The sequence below is a fragment of the Argentina silus genome (genome assembly GCF_951799395.1).
Source record: "Argentina silus genome assembly, chromosome: 15".
Classification (NCBI taxonomy): domain Eukaryota; kingdom Metazoa; phylum Chordata; class Actinopteri; order Argentiniformes; family Argentinidae; genus Argentina; species Argentina silus.
The window spans coordinates 7,792,442-7,806,694 of NC_139669.1; the positions used below are offsets into that span (position 1 = coordinate 7,792,442).

General features: G+C 51.4%; 1 protein-coding gene across 2 annotated transcripts in view; it reads right to left on the reverse strand.

The window, feature by feature from the left end:
* LOC310815810 (teneurin-3) overlaps positions 1 to 14,253 on the reverse strand; it is a gene marked incomplete at its 5' end in the record, with an annotated part of 114,626 nt that overhangs the window by 4,291 nt on the left and 96,082 nt on the right. For both annotated transcript variants that reach the window (XM_083685742.1, XM_083685743.1), the window contains 7 exons: positions 169 to 441; positions 3,247 to 3,543; positions 4,927 to 5,162; positions 6,657 to 6,832; positions 7,646 to 7,900; positions 8,173 to 8,807; positions 10,731 to 10,885. In XM_083685742.1, coding sequence (XP_083541868.1) covers positions 169 to 441; positions 3,247 to 3,543; positions 4,927 to 5,162; positions 6,657 to 6,832; positions 7,646 to 7,900; positions 8,173 to 8,807; positions 10,731 to 10,885 — 2,027 coding nt within the window. The remainder of the gene's footprint in view (positions 1 to 168; positions 442 to 3,246; positions 3,544 to 4,926; positions 5,163 to 6,656; positions 6,833 to 7,645; positions 7,901 to 8,172; positions 8,808 to 10,730; positions 10,886 to 14,253) is intronic.

The window sequence follows — 14,253 nt, forward strand, 5'->3', positions numbered from 1 at the left end:
ATGCTTTTTACATTAAACTTGAAACTTCGTACACTACAGTATACGCACGCAAATGGTCAAAGCATCTAAAATATGTGTATATTCCAGTATGTATCTGTAAATGTATAGCAGTATTACTCTATGAATAGTGTACCAGAAGTACAGAGTCATTCCTAACATGATGCCCACCTCTGCCAGTTTGTTCTGCCGGCGGTACTTATAGAGCACACGACGCCCGGTGCCCAGGTGCGCCACGCGGAGGAGGAGGCCGTCCTCGCTGTAGTCCACGGCCACCGAGGCGTTGCTCTCGGGGGGCTGGTACTGGTTCCGGTAGTAGCCCACAGAGCGCAGGGTCTGCATGGTGTAGCGGGCCACGCTGGGCATGGTCACGGCGGAGAGGCGGTCCAGGGAGTCAAAGTCAAAGATGTACTGGCGCTGGCTGTGGAGGAGCAGCACCATCGACTACGGGCGGAGAGAAAAGGGAGGAGAAGAAACAGAGAACGGTTAAACCCATCTCTCCCTCCTAAAGACCTCTTTACCCCCACTACCCCCCTGTACTAACCCTAACCCTAACCCTAGGACCTCTTTACCCCCACTACCCCCCTGTACTAACCCTAACCCTAACCCTAGGACCTCTTCACCCCCACTACCCCCCTGTACTAACCCTAACCCTAACCCTAGGACCTCTTCACCCCCACTACCCCCCTGTACTAACCCTAACCCTAACCCTAGGACCTCTTTACCCCCACTACCTCCCTGTACAAGTTTCTCTCCTGTTAATTAAAAAAAAAACATCTTCTAGCATTGTGACTGCCTATGGCCTCTGGTCCGAGCATTGATTACTTTATCTTATGATGACTGATGGATAGATGATCCACTTACTTAAACAAATGTATTTGTTGTAAGTCGCTTTGGATAAAGGCGTCTGCTAAATGCCATAAATGTAATGTAAAAGAAAAAAATGGAGATTATATTTTTGGTTAAGTTGTCATTTAACCTGTGTAGTAACTATGTAATGACTACTAGTAACACCATCGACTAGGGAGGGAGGGAAGAGGGAAGAGGGAAGATGAGGAACAAAAAACTGTTAGAAACGATGTCACATTAAAGACCTGGCATGGAGTTTTCCGTGTTGCTGTCCCCGCGGGACACATTGAACATGTGTGGGACCATATATACCATATATACTGAATGTATGCACTCACTATGAGTATGCACTCACTGTGAGTATGCACTCACTGTGAGTATGCACTCACTGTGAGTATGCACTCACTGCAATGTAAGTCGCTTTGGATAAAAGTGTCAGCTGGACACCAGTGTCTGTGTGTGTGTGTGTGTGTGTGTGTGTGTGTGTGTGTGTGTGTGTGTGTGTGTGTGTCTCTCTCTCTCTCTCTCTCTCTCTCTCTCTGTGTCCTATTATATTATATTGAACATTTGAAAACATGCATATGTGAAATAGACACATAAAGTTTTCAGAAAACGCTTTGTTTGGACTGATACAACACTTTTCATCATGTCTTTCAGCTACTGATTTATCATCAAGTTAAAATCTACATACTGGACCTTTAAGTTGTCCCTATAACTGTGTAATAACTATGTAACTACTACTAGTAACACCATTGTATTACATAATTCGTGAGATTACATAGTCATTGGTGGGTATTTCATGGCATACTGTGTGGATGTCCTATACTACAGTCTTTTACGCCACGTGTGAATGCTAATGGAGTTCGTGACAGCATTTAAGTGAAGTGTTTTTTATTACAGGGAAAGCAGCAGGCTCAAACAAACACAAATTAGTCTTGAAAAGCAGCAGAACAGAGACAATGTAAAAAGCATAATGGCTACAAATAATTCACCATCCGACTCCACCAGCACAACAGCCGGAGGCCCTGTTCCTGTTTGTGGATCGTCTGGTGCTACTATCAGACTGGCGTAGTGAAGAAGGCTGAACCAACAGACCTATAGGCGGTACACAACCGTGTTTATGCTCTTTTGTGTTTGAGTGTGTCGGCTTAAACTCGACAGGCTAACACAGTCTTACTGAGCACGTACTGAGTCGACACCTAAGCTTTAGCTCAGGGTGCTAACGCAGTCTTGCAGACACACTAAAGAGTGAATGTCTAGGTTTTTTTTTATGAGTTTGGCGGGCTAAGACAGTCTCTAAGACGGCCTTGACTTGATGCGTTGGTACTCTGGAGGCAAGACAGCAGTCCTGGAAGCCAGAAGCCAGAAGCCAGAAGCCAGAAGCCAGAAGCCAGAAGCCAGAAGCCAGGGAGGCACCAGGAGGGTTGTCAGGGCCAGTCATCCGTTGTGTCACTGAGGGGCTCCCAGAGCTCTCAATGTGCCCTGTGTGTCACTGCTGACATGGCCTAGGCTGGTCACGCAACCAGCTCCAAGGCCAAGCACCAAGAGAGAGGCAGGGAGAGAGGGGGGGGGGGAGGGAGGGAGGGGGGGAGCACATAGGCAGAGGGAGAGAGGGGGCGGACAGAGAGAGAGAGAGGGAAAGATGGGAGTAGGGAGACAGAGAGAGAGCAGGAGAGAGGGAGAGGGAGAGGGGTAGAGACAGCAGAGAGACAGAGAGAGAACATCTCTGCATGGTTTAGAACTCACTTCTTTGAAGTTGTGAGTGGAGATATGTGTTCTGATGGCTGTTAGTGGGGAGTTGATGTAATGAGATGTGCTACTGTGTGTGTGTGTGTGTGTGTGTGTGTTTGTCTGTGTTTGTGTGTGTGGGTGTGTGTGTTTGCGTGTGTGTGGGTGTGAAAGACAGAGACAGGGAGAGAGAGAGAGTGTGTTTGTGATGAGGAGTGTAGTGTACCCAGCCTCCAGCCTCCAGCCTAATGCAGTGTGATAGCCCTAGTTGACTTTTAGCCCTGTGTATAGTGTCTCATTATGACAAGTTGTGTTTTGTGTGTTTGTGCAGAGACCGCCTCTGACAGACACCCCCTGACAGACCCCCTCTGACAGACCCCCTCTGACAGATCCCCTCTGACGGACCCCCTCTGACAGATCCCCTCTGACGGACCCCCTCTGACAGATCCCTCTGACAGATCCCTCTGACAGATCCCCTCTGACAGATCCCTCTGACAGATCCCCTCTGACAGATCCCCTCTGTCAGACCCCCTCTGACGGACCCCCTCTGACAGACCCTCTCTCTCTCTATGCGCGCGTGTGTGTGTGTCTATGTCTCTCTCTCTCTATGCGTGTGTGTATCTCTGTGTGTGTATGTCTCTCTCTCTGTGTGTGTGTGTCCGGCCCCCTCACCTTCTCCAAGTAGGTGTAGCTCCAGATCTTGCCGTCAGCGAACACCCTGGACACCAGGCGTCCCTGGCTGTCGTAGTCGACCCGCTCCGTGGTCAGGCCCCTCTGGAGGGCGCTGATCTGCCCGCCGGCGCTGCGACTCACGTTGACGGGCAGCAGCTTGCTGCTAGGCACCCACAGGACAGGATGTCCCGCCCCGTCGTAGATGATCTTCAGCAGGAACTTCCTGTGGTCGTCGTAGATCTTCTCCGTCCTCAGCGTGCGGTCGTAGTCCACCGACAGGATGTTCCGGCCGTTCACCTGTGGGTGTGTGGGTGGGTGGGTGTGTGTGTGTGTGTGGGGGGGTGTGTGTGTGGGTGTGTGGGTGTGTGTGTGTGGGTGGGTGGGTGTGGGTGTGGGTGTGGGTGTGGGTGTGTGGGTGTGTGTGTGTGTGGGTGGGTGGGTGGGTGTGTGTACGTGGGTGTGTGTGTGTGTGTGTGCGCGTACGTGCATGTGTACGCGCATGTGTGTGTGTGTGTGTGTGTACGTGTGAGTGTGTGTACGTGCATGTGTGCATGCGTGTGTGTGTGTGTGTGTGTGTGTGTGTGTGTGTGTGTGTGTGTGTGTGTGTGTGTGTGCGTGCGTACGTGCGTGTGTGTGTGTGTGTATTGGGTCGGAGCCAGACACAACAAACAAAAAGCAAAACAAACAAGTCAGGATTGAATCGCTAACCTCTGGGGGAGTGCACTTATTGTTGTCAGGTGACCTCACGAAGCAGCGTTCAGTGTGATTGCTGCTCTTTGGCAGCCAGTGAGAGAGAGATTAACAACCGCTTCTTCCCGGCTTAATTAAACGGGAGAGACACGCTGGCATTCCATCAAATACTCTTAAATCACACAACCCCTAAATGCAGTGGGCAGAGCAAAAACTTCTGTGAAGGGAAAGTAACTACCCAAGTTTGAGTTGAAACCGTAAACCGTAAATCCCACCGTCAAACCCTGGAGGGAGGACAGGGCAAGGGTAGGAAAGTAGAAAGATAAGGAATAAGCAGAATTGGGACTTTGGAAGAACGTGCTCTTATCAAAGTGCTTAATTAAAGCGAAGCCTGGTCGTATCACTCATTTAACATCTGGTTACATTATTGATGTGGTCGGGGAGGCATTGACGAGACCGCCGCGTAGCTGAGATAAAACTGTTGCAATTCATGGAATGGAACAAATCAATAAATAATAATCATAATCATAATAACAATAATAATAATAATAATGAATTTATTTTACATGGCGCTTTTGCCAGTACTCAAAAACACTACATTCCACGGGGAGAACAATAGAGAGATACATTAGTAAAACAAAAGCACAGTCAGTAAAAACAACAATAAAAATAGTTAGATTAAAAGCAAATTTAAAAAAATACAGCTAGCAGAACAGTGCCGTTCACTCTCCACCTAAAATGCCAGGCGTTCTATGTGGTATCTACCTAGCGACAATACTTTGATTGGCTACAAAATGAAGCATCATCATTTATCCATTTTTGGTGAATAAAGTCTTTATGTCTTTATTTTGGTGAATAAAGTCTTTATGTCTTTATAAAGTCTATATGTCTGCATTTTGGTGAATAAAGTCTTTAATCACCCTCTGCACTAAATGAGTTAAAGACAAATAAACAAACAAATACAAATTCTCATTATCGGTTCTGACTCACCCTCAGCTTGCGTCCGAACACGATGACCTTGCCGCGGGCCTGCTCCTTGCGGAAGCGCCACTCCACCAGGTTCTGCCCGCTCTCCCCTGGCAGGGACATGTTCCTCCGGGCCACCGTAGGGTTGGCGGCGCCCGCCAGGATGTGAGGCTCCGTCTGGTAGTGCGTGTCCATGCCGTTGGCGTAGGTGACTCTCAGGGAGTTGTCGTAGCCCACCTGGTAGCTGCTCCGGCACTGGTCTGGGGAGGGGAGACGCAGGCACGGTCATACTGACACTCATAATACAGTACATCATCATACATTTTATGTCGTAGTGAGTTTTTTTTATTTCACACAGACAACAACCCCAGTAAAACCTTAGTAAAAAACAAACACAACTTTCAAAAGAAAAGAGATGAAACATTGGTCTCTGGTCTGGAGATGGGAGAGGTCATAATTCAATACACAACAACACATTTTATTTGCAGAGAGTTGTTGATTTCAAGCAGGGCCATACCGTAACTAATAACACACAACAATCAGTTTTAGTGCTTTTCATTTCACACAGAAATCACAAAGGGCTGTACATCAGCAACAACAAACTCAATAAACAATAATACTTTAAAAATAAAGGACGAAAAGAAGTAATGCGATCATGAAACATTGTTGTTGATTTACATTTGATCACGCAAATGAGGAGTCTGCTTCATGGCACCACAAGGTCCCCATCACGGGAGACGCAGAAGCAGCGTCTTTATTAAACAACTGGAGAACATCACTGAGAATAGCTCGCGGCTGTAGACCGTACACAGCGTTGAGATATGAAGTTACCTCCTACTCCTGACACAGACACACACACACACACACACACACACACACACACACACACACACTTGTGCACACACGCACATGCACACACACACGCACACACATGTACGCAGACATGCACACACACACACACACCTGCCTGCGCACACACACACACACACACACACACACACACACACACACACTGAAGCAGTAATCATTTACACTGTCTTCTTTCCAGCCATCTATTCCATCATGATACATGACTAAAGCTTACTCAACATCGCCGTGGCAACCCCAGAAACAATGACAAATAACCATCATCTCCAGAATGACCTCCTGGACTGTTTGTGCCTGTGTCAGCAGCGGTCCAAATCCATCCCTGTAGGATTCCTAAACCCCAGCTATTCCTGTAGATACAAACTGTTTGGAAAAGTGTACATACATCAGGGGAGGCTGGTGGAAGTAGAAATCGGAGGACGGACTCATTGTAATGGAGAACAATTTTGTAGTTCTAGTGAGTAGCAGTAGTGTCCCACCCTGGGCCATAGTGTACAAGGTCTGGATAGAGGAGGTATAGAAGGAAGGAAGGAAGGAAGGAAGGAAGGAAGGAAGGAAAGAAGGAAGGAAGCTGTAGTAGTAGTAGTGTCCTACCCTGGACCATAGTGTAGAAGGTCTGGATAGAGGAGGTATAGAAGGAAGGAAGGCTTGTTAGAGGATTGAGACGCAGCCTAGTGAGTAGTACAGTAGTACAGTGTCCTACCCTGGACCATAGTGTAGAAAGTCTGGGTGGAGGAGGTATCGAAGGAAGGAAGGAAGCCTTGTTAGAGGATTGAGACCTACCCTGGACCATGGTGTAGAAGGTCTGGACGGTGGAGGTATAGAAGGAAGGAAGGAAGGAAGGAAGGAAGGAAGGAAGGAAGCCTTGTTAGAGGATAGAGACGTACCCTGGACCATGGTGTAGAAGGTCTGGATGGTGGAGGTGTTGGTGGTGATGCTGACCTCCTCCTCCGTCAGGGAGCTCTCTATGTCCACCGTCAGCGCTTGGTAGATGTCAGAGTACAGGTTGTTCACTACCCCCGTCGGGAACGTCACGTTCATCAGGCGGCCTTCGCTGTCGTAGCTGCAAACACACGGACAATGAAGAAAACAATGAAGAACACAATGAAGACAATGAAGACAATGAAGACAATGAAGACAATGAAATGAGTTATGATTTAGGAATATTTGCATGGCTACGTTGTGTCTGTAATGAGGTGTCCAATAGAAAAGGACCAAAGCAAGAAGAGTCCATTGTGCAACTCTGATACTATCGAGCTACTCTCTATCTGTTACTCTATGTAATGCTTCAACAAAACTGATGATGTTATTTAGGTAGTATGGCCAAATAAGTATAAACCGGTCAATTGAAATCTTCCACGAAGTTGTTCCAATGTGCCGAATTTGGAAGTAGAAGCAATTACTGCGATCTGAATATAAAGAGAAACGCACAGGGGAATTATCTCTGAGAAATGATTGAATATTGTTGTCAAGAGTTTCTGCCGGGACTGTTTATCAATAAACATCATTTATATTCAGCATACTCACTGTCTGATCTTCTTCTCATTACTGACCAGCCTCCAGCAAGCTTTCACATTATAATGTCTTTCTTTTCATGAGAATCAAAATTAATCGAGGCAATTTTACAATGGCAGGATAACAATTCAATTTCCAAACAAAAACTGCAAACAGCAACTTCTTTGATGCAATTCTATGTTTACTTTTTGTTAACATCTCTGGGTCGACTTAAAGAGTAGTCAGGGGAGGCTGGTGGAGGTAGGACGTGCTCATTGTAATGCATGGAACGGAATAAGGAATGGTATCAGACACGCGTCCTCCGATTCCTACCTCCACCAGCCTCCCCAGATACTAACACTGCAACGTCACGTCTACTCACTCGTAGAAGGTGGTCCAGCCGATCTCGGAGGTCTTGGTGGCCAGCAGGCCGTTGTTGCCGTGGTAGGTGAGCAGCACCAGCTCCTGGCCCTGCGCCGTGAGGGTCTTCAGGCCCCCGTTGGTTCCCATTGTCAGCCAGATCACCTGGTTGTCCGGGGAGACGATGCGCACCGGCATACGGTTGGGGTCGCGGCGGATGCGCAGGGTGTTCCCGTTGCTGTCGGTGACGGCCGTGACGTCGTTCTCCGTGCTGTAGCTGGACGGACGGACGGACGGAATTATAGATTTGTTGATTTAGCGATTTTAAAAATGCATATGTAGTCAAAACACCACAGCACTGGTTGTGCATACATAACAGTGTGTGTGTGTGTGTGTGTGTGTGTGTGTGTGTGTGTGTGTGTGTGTGTGTGTGTGTGTGTGTGTGTGCGTGCGTGCGTGCATGAGCGTGCATGTGTGTGTGTGTGTGTGTGTGTGTGTGTGTGTGTGTGTGTGCATGCATGTCCACATGTGTGTGTGTGTGCGCTCTACCTGAAGGTGTACTTGGAGTCTCCGGTGAGCAGGCTGGAGGTGTGTTGGTGCGTCCCGTTGCCGTCGAAAACGTAGAGCTCCTGGGCGTCGGGAGACGCCACCTCGTACGTGTTCACATTGGCGCTGGACACCAGCGTGGGCCCGTTCCTCGCCACCGCCCGGATCCGGATGTTCCCCAGGTCCGCCACGTAGAGCGTCCCATCCGGCGCTGCCACCAGCGAGGACGGCCCGTTGAGGCGGGCGTCCTTGGCGTAGCCGTCGCCGGTCTGGTAGCAGTCGCAGTTGGCGTCGTTCTTGCAGTCGCAGTCCGACGGCGCCCCGGCCAGGTGGGTGATCTCGCCGTCCAGCGACACCGTCCGGATGCGGCTGAACTTCCTCTCATCCGTCTCGGCGATGTAGACAGCGCCGTGGTAGGAGACGGCGATGGCCACGGCCGATTCCAGCGGGGTCAGAGCCGCCCTCTGACCCCCCGCCACGCCGCGGTCCTGGACGGCCATCGGGCAGTGGACCGGGCGGCCCGCCGCGATGCTCACCTGGCCGCTCTCCGTGATGCGCAGGACCACGTTGTTGTCCAGCACGTAGAGGGAGTTGTCCATGGGGCTGACGGACAGATCGGTCGGCCACTCCAGGAGCACCTGGGGACAGTGACATCATTATTGACCCGGTGTCACTCCAAACCCCAAAGTTCCAATATCCACGCTCGTATTCCTTTAAGAATGCATGGCCATCACATTGAGGCTGGCAGAGGTAGAAATCGGAGGACGGGCATATTGTAATGCATGGAAAAGAATGAGGAATGGGCTAAGAAATGTGTTTTTGATACCGTACCTCATTCCATCCCATGCATTACAATGAGCCCGTCCTCTGATTTCTACCTCCGCCAGCCATCCCCTGAGTCACATCGTTAGCCATATGCTAGCGAAGACAGAGAACAAGGCTGACATCTCAGTAGTGTGTCAGTGTCATCGCCACCGTCGTCTGTGAATCAGAGGAACCTTCCCAAATGTTCCTTTCTCCAGACGGAGATGAATACAAATAATAGATTCTGCCCTCCGGGCTGAACATGACTCACGGCTCTCTCTGCCTCAGTGTGCCAGTCAACCCACCCACCCAGCCAGCCCGCCTGCCCGTCTGCCAGTCAGACTGTTAGCGGACCACCATGCCCCGGGATAACACCGTCTAGCCTGAAACACGACTGTGTCGGGACGTAGCTTTGAAGGGTCTTAATGAGTTGGAAGTCACACGTTTAATCCGGGGTGTCTTTGACTACCTGGTGGTCCGGAGGCGTCCTGAGGGTCCTCAGCGCTAGTGAGACTAATGAGGACCACCCCTCTCTGCCACGCCCGCCGGACCACCGGGCCGAGCTCGGACACCTCCGTCCGACTCGACTTGACTCCCCCAACCTAGGCCGCAACACACTTCCGAAAAAGCCCCCCCCCACCCCCCAACCCCCCCACCCATCTACTCCACCTCACGAGAGCCTAAATGTAGTGCGTGGAACGGAGAGAGTCAGCATTCATTATGATAAAAGCTTTTCTAGGTTTTTATTTGCTTCATAATTCATTTAAGTGTCTGTAATGCAAGGGAAGCAGGAGAAGGAGATCCAGATTGATATTATTAATGTTTGAGAGAGGGAGACAGAGCCAAAGTCCCAGGGAGAAGGAAGTGTCTTTAAGTAAGTGTATTTTAGTGTCTGTAATGTAACTCAGTGCCTCGCGACAGAACTGCATCTTTCTGCTGTCTCATCCCGAGACAGAAGGGATCGCTACAAGTCTAGAAGTTCTAGGCATATCATTCTAGAAGTTCTAGAATCTGACGAAAGCTCGGGCCTTTTTTCTGCCTTATAAACGTACCTGCTCAAGACAATCCACAACAACATATTCACCTGTTGAATACATAACCGTGCATCATTTCCATATTTGCCTGCGCGTGGGTAATCCCCTAGACATACAGAGTCTAAGAGGCCTGGCACACAAGGCATTCATTCAAGGGCATTCAGACTCTCTTATCAACAACAGTGTAATGTCTCCTAATAACTTACTCCCCCTTGTTCCCCCCCGATACCTGCATGAATAACAGCTTATGATTCATATCTACACTAGCTGCCGAGAAAGGAAGCACTTCCGTTACGCAAGTCTCTCCCAAGGGCCTCAGTGAGTCATGTATGGGCAGAGTGAGAGAGAGAGAGAGAGAGAGAGAGAGAGAGAGAGGGGGAGAGAGAGAGACGCAGCGTAGCTAGCTGTGACATGGGCTCTATAGAGACACTAAGGATAGAACAGACTGCGGCTGCGTCTCAATGCTCCAATGACGGCCTCCTCTCCTTGTCTCATCTCCTCTCCTCGTCTCCTCTCCTTCCCCTGAGCTGACGTGACGGGGGTGGATAGGTGGAAGCGATATGGATGATGCTCATTGTGGGATGTGCTTTAGTCCATCTCCTTCAACTCTTTCACATCCCAGCGAGGAGGAAGGAGGAGGAGAGGACGCTGTGTTAGACGATTGAGACGCAGCCCAGATATACAGTGCAGTACCAGAGGCCCGGCGGTCTGCCAGTGAGTCACCTGATTGATGTCCATGCTGACGTCACAGGTCAGAGGGCGTGCGGACGTGAGGTCGTTGGAGCCCAGGACCGTGGAGATGATGCCCTTTTGGTCCACCCGTCGGATCGTGGTTCCGTCCACAAAGTAGATCAACCCATTTTTGTCCACAGTGATACCTGTGTGTGTGAGTGTGTGTGTGTGTGTGTGTGTGTGTGTGTGTGTGTGTGTATGTGCGTGTGTGTGAGAGTGTGTGTGTGTGTGTGTGTGCATGTGTGTGAGAGTGTGTGTGTGTGTGTGTGTGTGTGTGTGTGTGTGTGTGTGTGAGTGTGTATGTGTGTGTGTGTGTGTGTGTGTGTGTGTGTGCGTGCGTGAGTGTGTGCGTATGAGAGTGCGTGCGTGTCAGTGTGTGTGTGTGTGTGTGTGAATACAAGATGTGTGTGTGCATGAATACAACATGTGAGTGTGTGTGTGTGTGTGAATACAACATGTGAGTGTGTGTGTGTGTGTGTGTCAGAGGAGAGAGAGAGAGAGAGAATGAGACAGGAGCAGAAGCGGTATCAGCCCGTGGTGGTGGACGCCCGCCCCTACGTAGAGGGTGGCAGACGTCCTTCCCCGCCAAGCCCCTACTCGGTGGACAAAACAAGACGGATACATGTGTTTGAGTTTGGCTTCCCATTATTCAGGTCACTGGCAAAAAGCCCACCCATCAATAATTCACCCCCTGCTTTTCTGCTCTTAAATAATTTCTCAGCGATAAGTAGGAAAGGCTGTATGTTCTCCCTGTGTCGCTGCACCGCCCACATCAGCCCGGGCTCTAAAAACAGACCTGAGAGGTGCAGCAGTGTCAATGAGCACCGACGTTTGAAAATTGCACCTCCGACACTCGGCAATCATCAGCAGCAGAGAGAGAGAGAGACGGAGAAAGAGAGAGAGGGAGGGAGAGAGAGAGAGAAAGAGGGGGAGAGCGAGAGAGAGAGAGAGAGAGAGAGAGAGGGGGAGGGAGAGAGAGAGGGAGAGAGAGAGAGAGAGAAAGAGGGGGAAAGAGAGAGAGAGAGAGAGAGGGAGAGAGAGAGCGAGAGAGGGAGAGAGAGAGAGAGAGGGAGGGAGAGAGAGAGAGAGGGAGAGAGAGAGAGAGATCTATCTGCACTCCATCTGCGAGATGGGAGGAGGGTGTGATGGAGGGATGGGGGGAGGGAGGGAGGGGGGTGTTTGGAGGACGGGGGGGCGGGCGGGGGGGGGGAGAATGACGGCTCTTTGGACAATTTTAGACAGGAAAAAGCGGGTGAACGACAGTTGCAGTTGCCATGGTTACGGCGGCAGCCTCTCAATTGTCTGACTGATTGAGTGTCGGCTGAGGGTTCCAGAGTTCCAGCTAGCAAGAGTGTGAGTGTGTGAGAGTGTGTGTGTGTGTGTGTGTGTGTGAGTGTCTATGTGTGTGTGTGTGTGTGTGTGTGTGTGTGTGTGTGTGTGTATCTGTGTGTGTGCACGTACATGCATCCGTGCGTGCGTGTGAGTGTGTGTGTGTGTGAGAGAGAGAGAAGAGAGTGGAGTCATAGTCGGCCAGGCCTTTTATCCCACACAGGGAAAACACATTAGTAGCCAGGACCTCCCTCCACATCTCTCCCTCTGTTAGGGACCAGAAACACCTGTGGGAGTCACTCATCACAAACCGTTATTATTAATATGCATAACGTTCGGCGTGGCCTTATGTCCCACCGGGGATGAGGAGGAGGAGGAGGAGGAGGAGGAGGAGGAGGAAGTCAAGCATGAACACGCAACGTTTTCATTTCGAAAAAATTCCCAAAAACAGTTGAGAGACAGAGTTGATCACACATGAGGCCCAGATGACTGCTAGACCACCTTTTTAATACTCTGGCCTATTCTGTCTTTTTGGAGAAAAAAAACCCAGCTGAGTCTTGACTCGAAGGCTTGCTTGATCTCCAGCAGCGTGTGATTTGTGTTGAAATGAAATCTTTACGAGCGGTGACAGGGGGTGAGTGGTTTGGTTTGACCTGTGGCTCATTCCGCACGGAGACTCTCCTGCTGCCTCCTGAAACATTGACGAGCTGGGGGAGGAACAGAGGAATTCTGGAGAGGAGAGGAGAAGAGAGGAGAGGAGAGGAGAGGAGAGGAGAGGAGAGGAGAGGAGAGGAGAGGAGAGGAGTGTAGGGAGGGAGGGAACACAGAGGAGAAGAAAGAGTGGAGGAAGGGAGGGAGGGAGGGAACGCAGGGGAGAAGAGAGAGGGGAGGGAGGGAGGGAACACAGGGGAGAGGAGAGGAGAGAGGGGAGGGAGGGAACGCAGGGCTGGGGAGGTAGAGAGAAGGAAGGCAGGGGAGGGGAGGGAGAGAGGGAGGGAGAGAGAAGGAAGGCAGGGGAGGGGAGGGAGACAAGGCGGGAGAGAGAATGCAGGGCTGGGGAGGGAGAGAGAGAGGGAGAGAGGGGGAGGCTGGGCTGGGCTGGGGGGAGGCTGGGCTGGGCTGGGGGGGGCTGGGCTGGGGGGAGGCTGGGCTGGGCTGGAGGGAGGCTGGGCTGGGCTGGAGGGAGGCTGGGGGAGGCTGGGCTGGGTGGAGGCTGGGAGAGGCTGGGGGAGGCTGGGGGAGGCTGGGCTGGGATGGGGGGAGGCTGGGGGAGGCTGGGCCAGGGGGGAGGCCGGAGGGAGGCTGAGCTGGGCTGAGGGGAGACTGGGAGATGCTGAGCTGGGCAGGGGAGGAGGCCGGGGTGAGGCTGAGCTGGGCTGGGAGGAGGCTGGGGGGAGGCTGCGGGAGGCTGGGCCGGGGGGGAGGCCAGGGGGAGACTGAGCTGGGCTGGGGGGAGGCTGAACTGGGCAGGGGGGAGGCTGAGCTGGGCAGGGGGGAGGCTGAGCTGGGCTGGGGGGAGGCTGTGGGAGGCTGGGCCGGGGGGGAGGCCGGGGGGAGGCTGAGCTGGGCTTGCCATCAGACAGTCTAGAAATGCAGACAGATGAAAAGTGTCACATTTGAGGACAGTTGAGCAAATGCCTGTGATGGAGGAAATAGAGCCATCTGCTGTTTCTCTTTCCCCACTGTCTCTCTCTGTCTCTCTCTCTCTACCTCTTCCCACTCCATAGTTCTATCCTCCCTTTCTGTCTCTCTCTCCACCTCTGTCCTCCCACTCCATTTATATGTCCTCTCTCTCTCTCTCTCCCCCCTCTCTCTCCCTCCCTCCCTCTCTCCCCCCTCTCTCTCTCCTCCCCCCCCCCTCTCTCTCCCTCTCCCTCCCCTTTCTCTCTCCCTCCCTCTCTTCCAGAGTGACTTCATTCAACCCTCCTCTCACATGCAATTGATGCCAAGTCATCAGAAGTGGCACCTGCATGCAGACACACACGCACACGCACACACGCACACGCACACACACACACCCACGCACGCACGCACGCACGCACGCACGCACACACGCACACATACATACACAGACACACACACACACATGCACACACACACACACACACCAGCTGAATGAATAATCAGTGGCTTTCACACCTTCTCAACCTCAGAGCATTCAGAGTACGGTGGGGATGTTGAAACC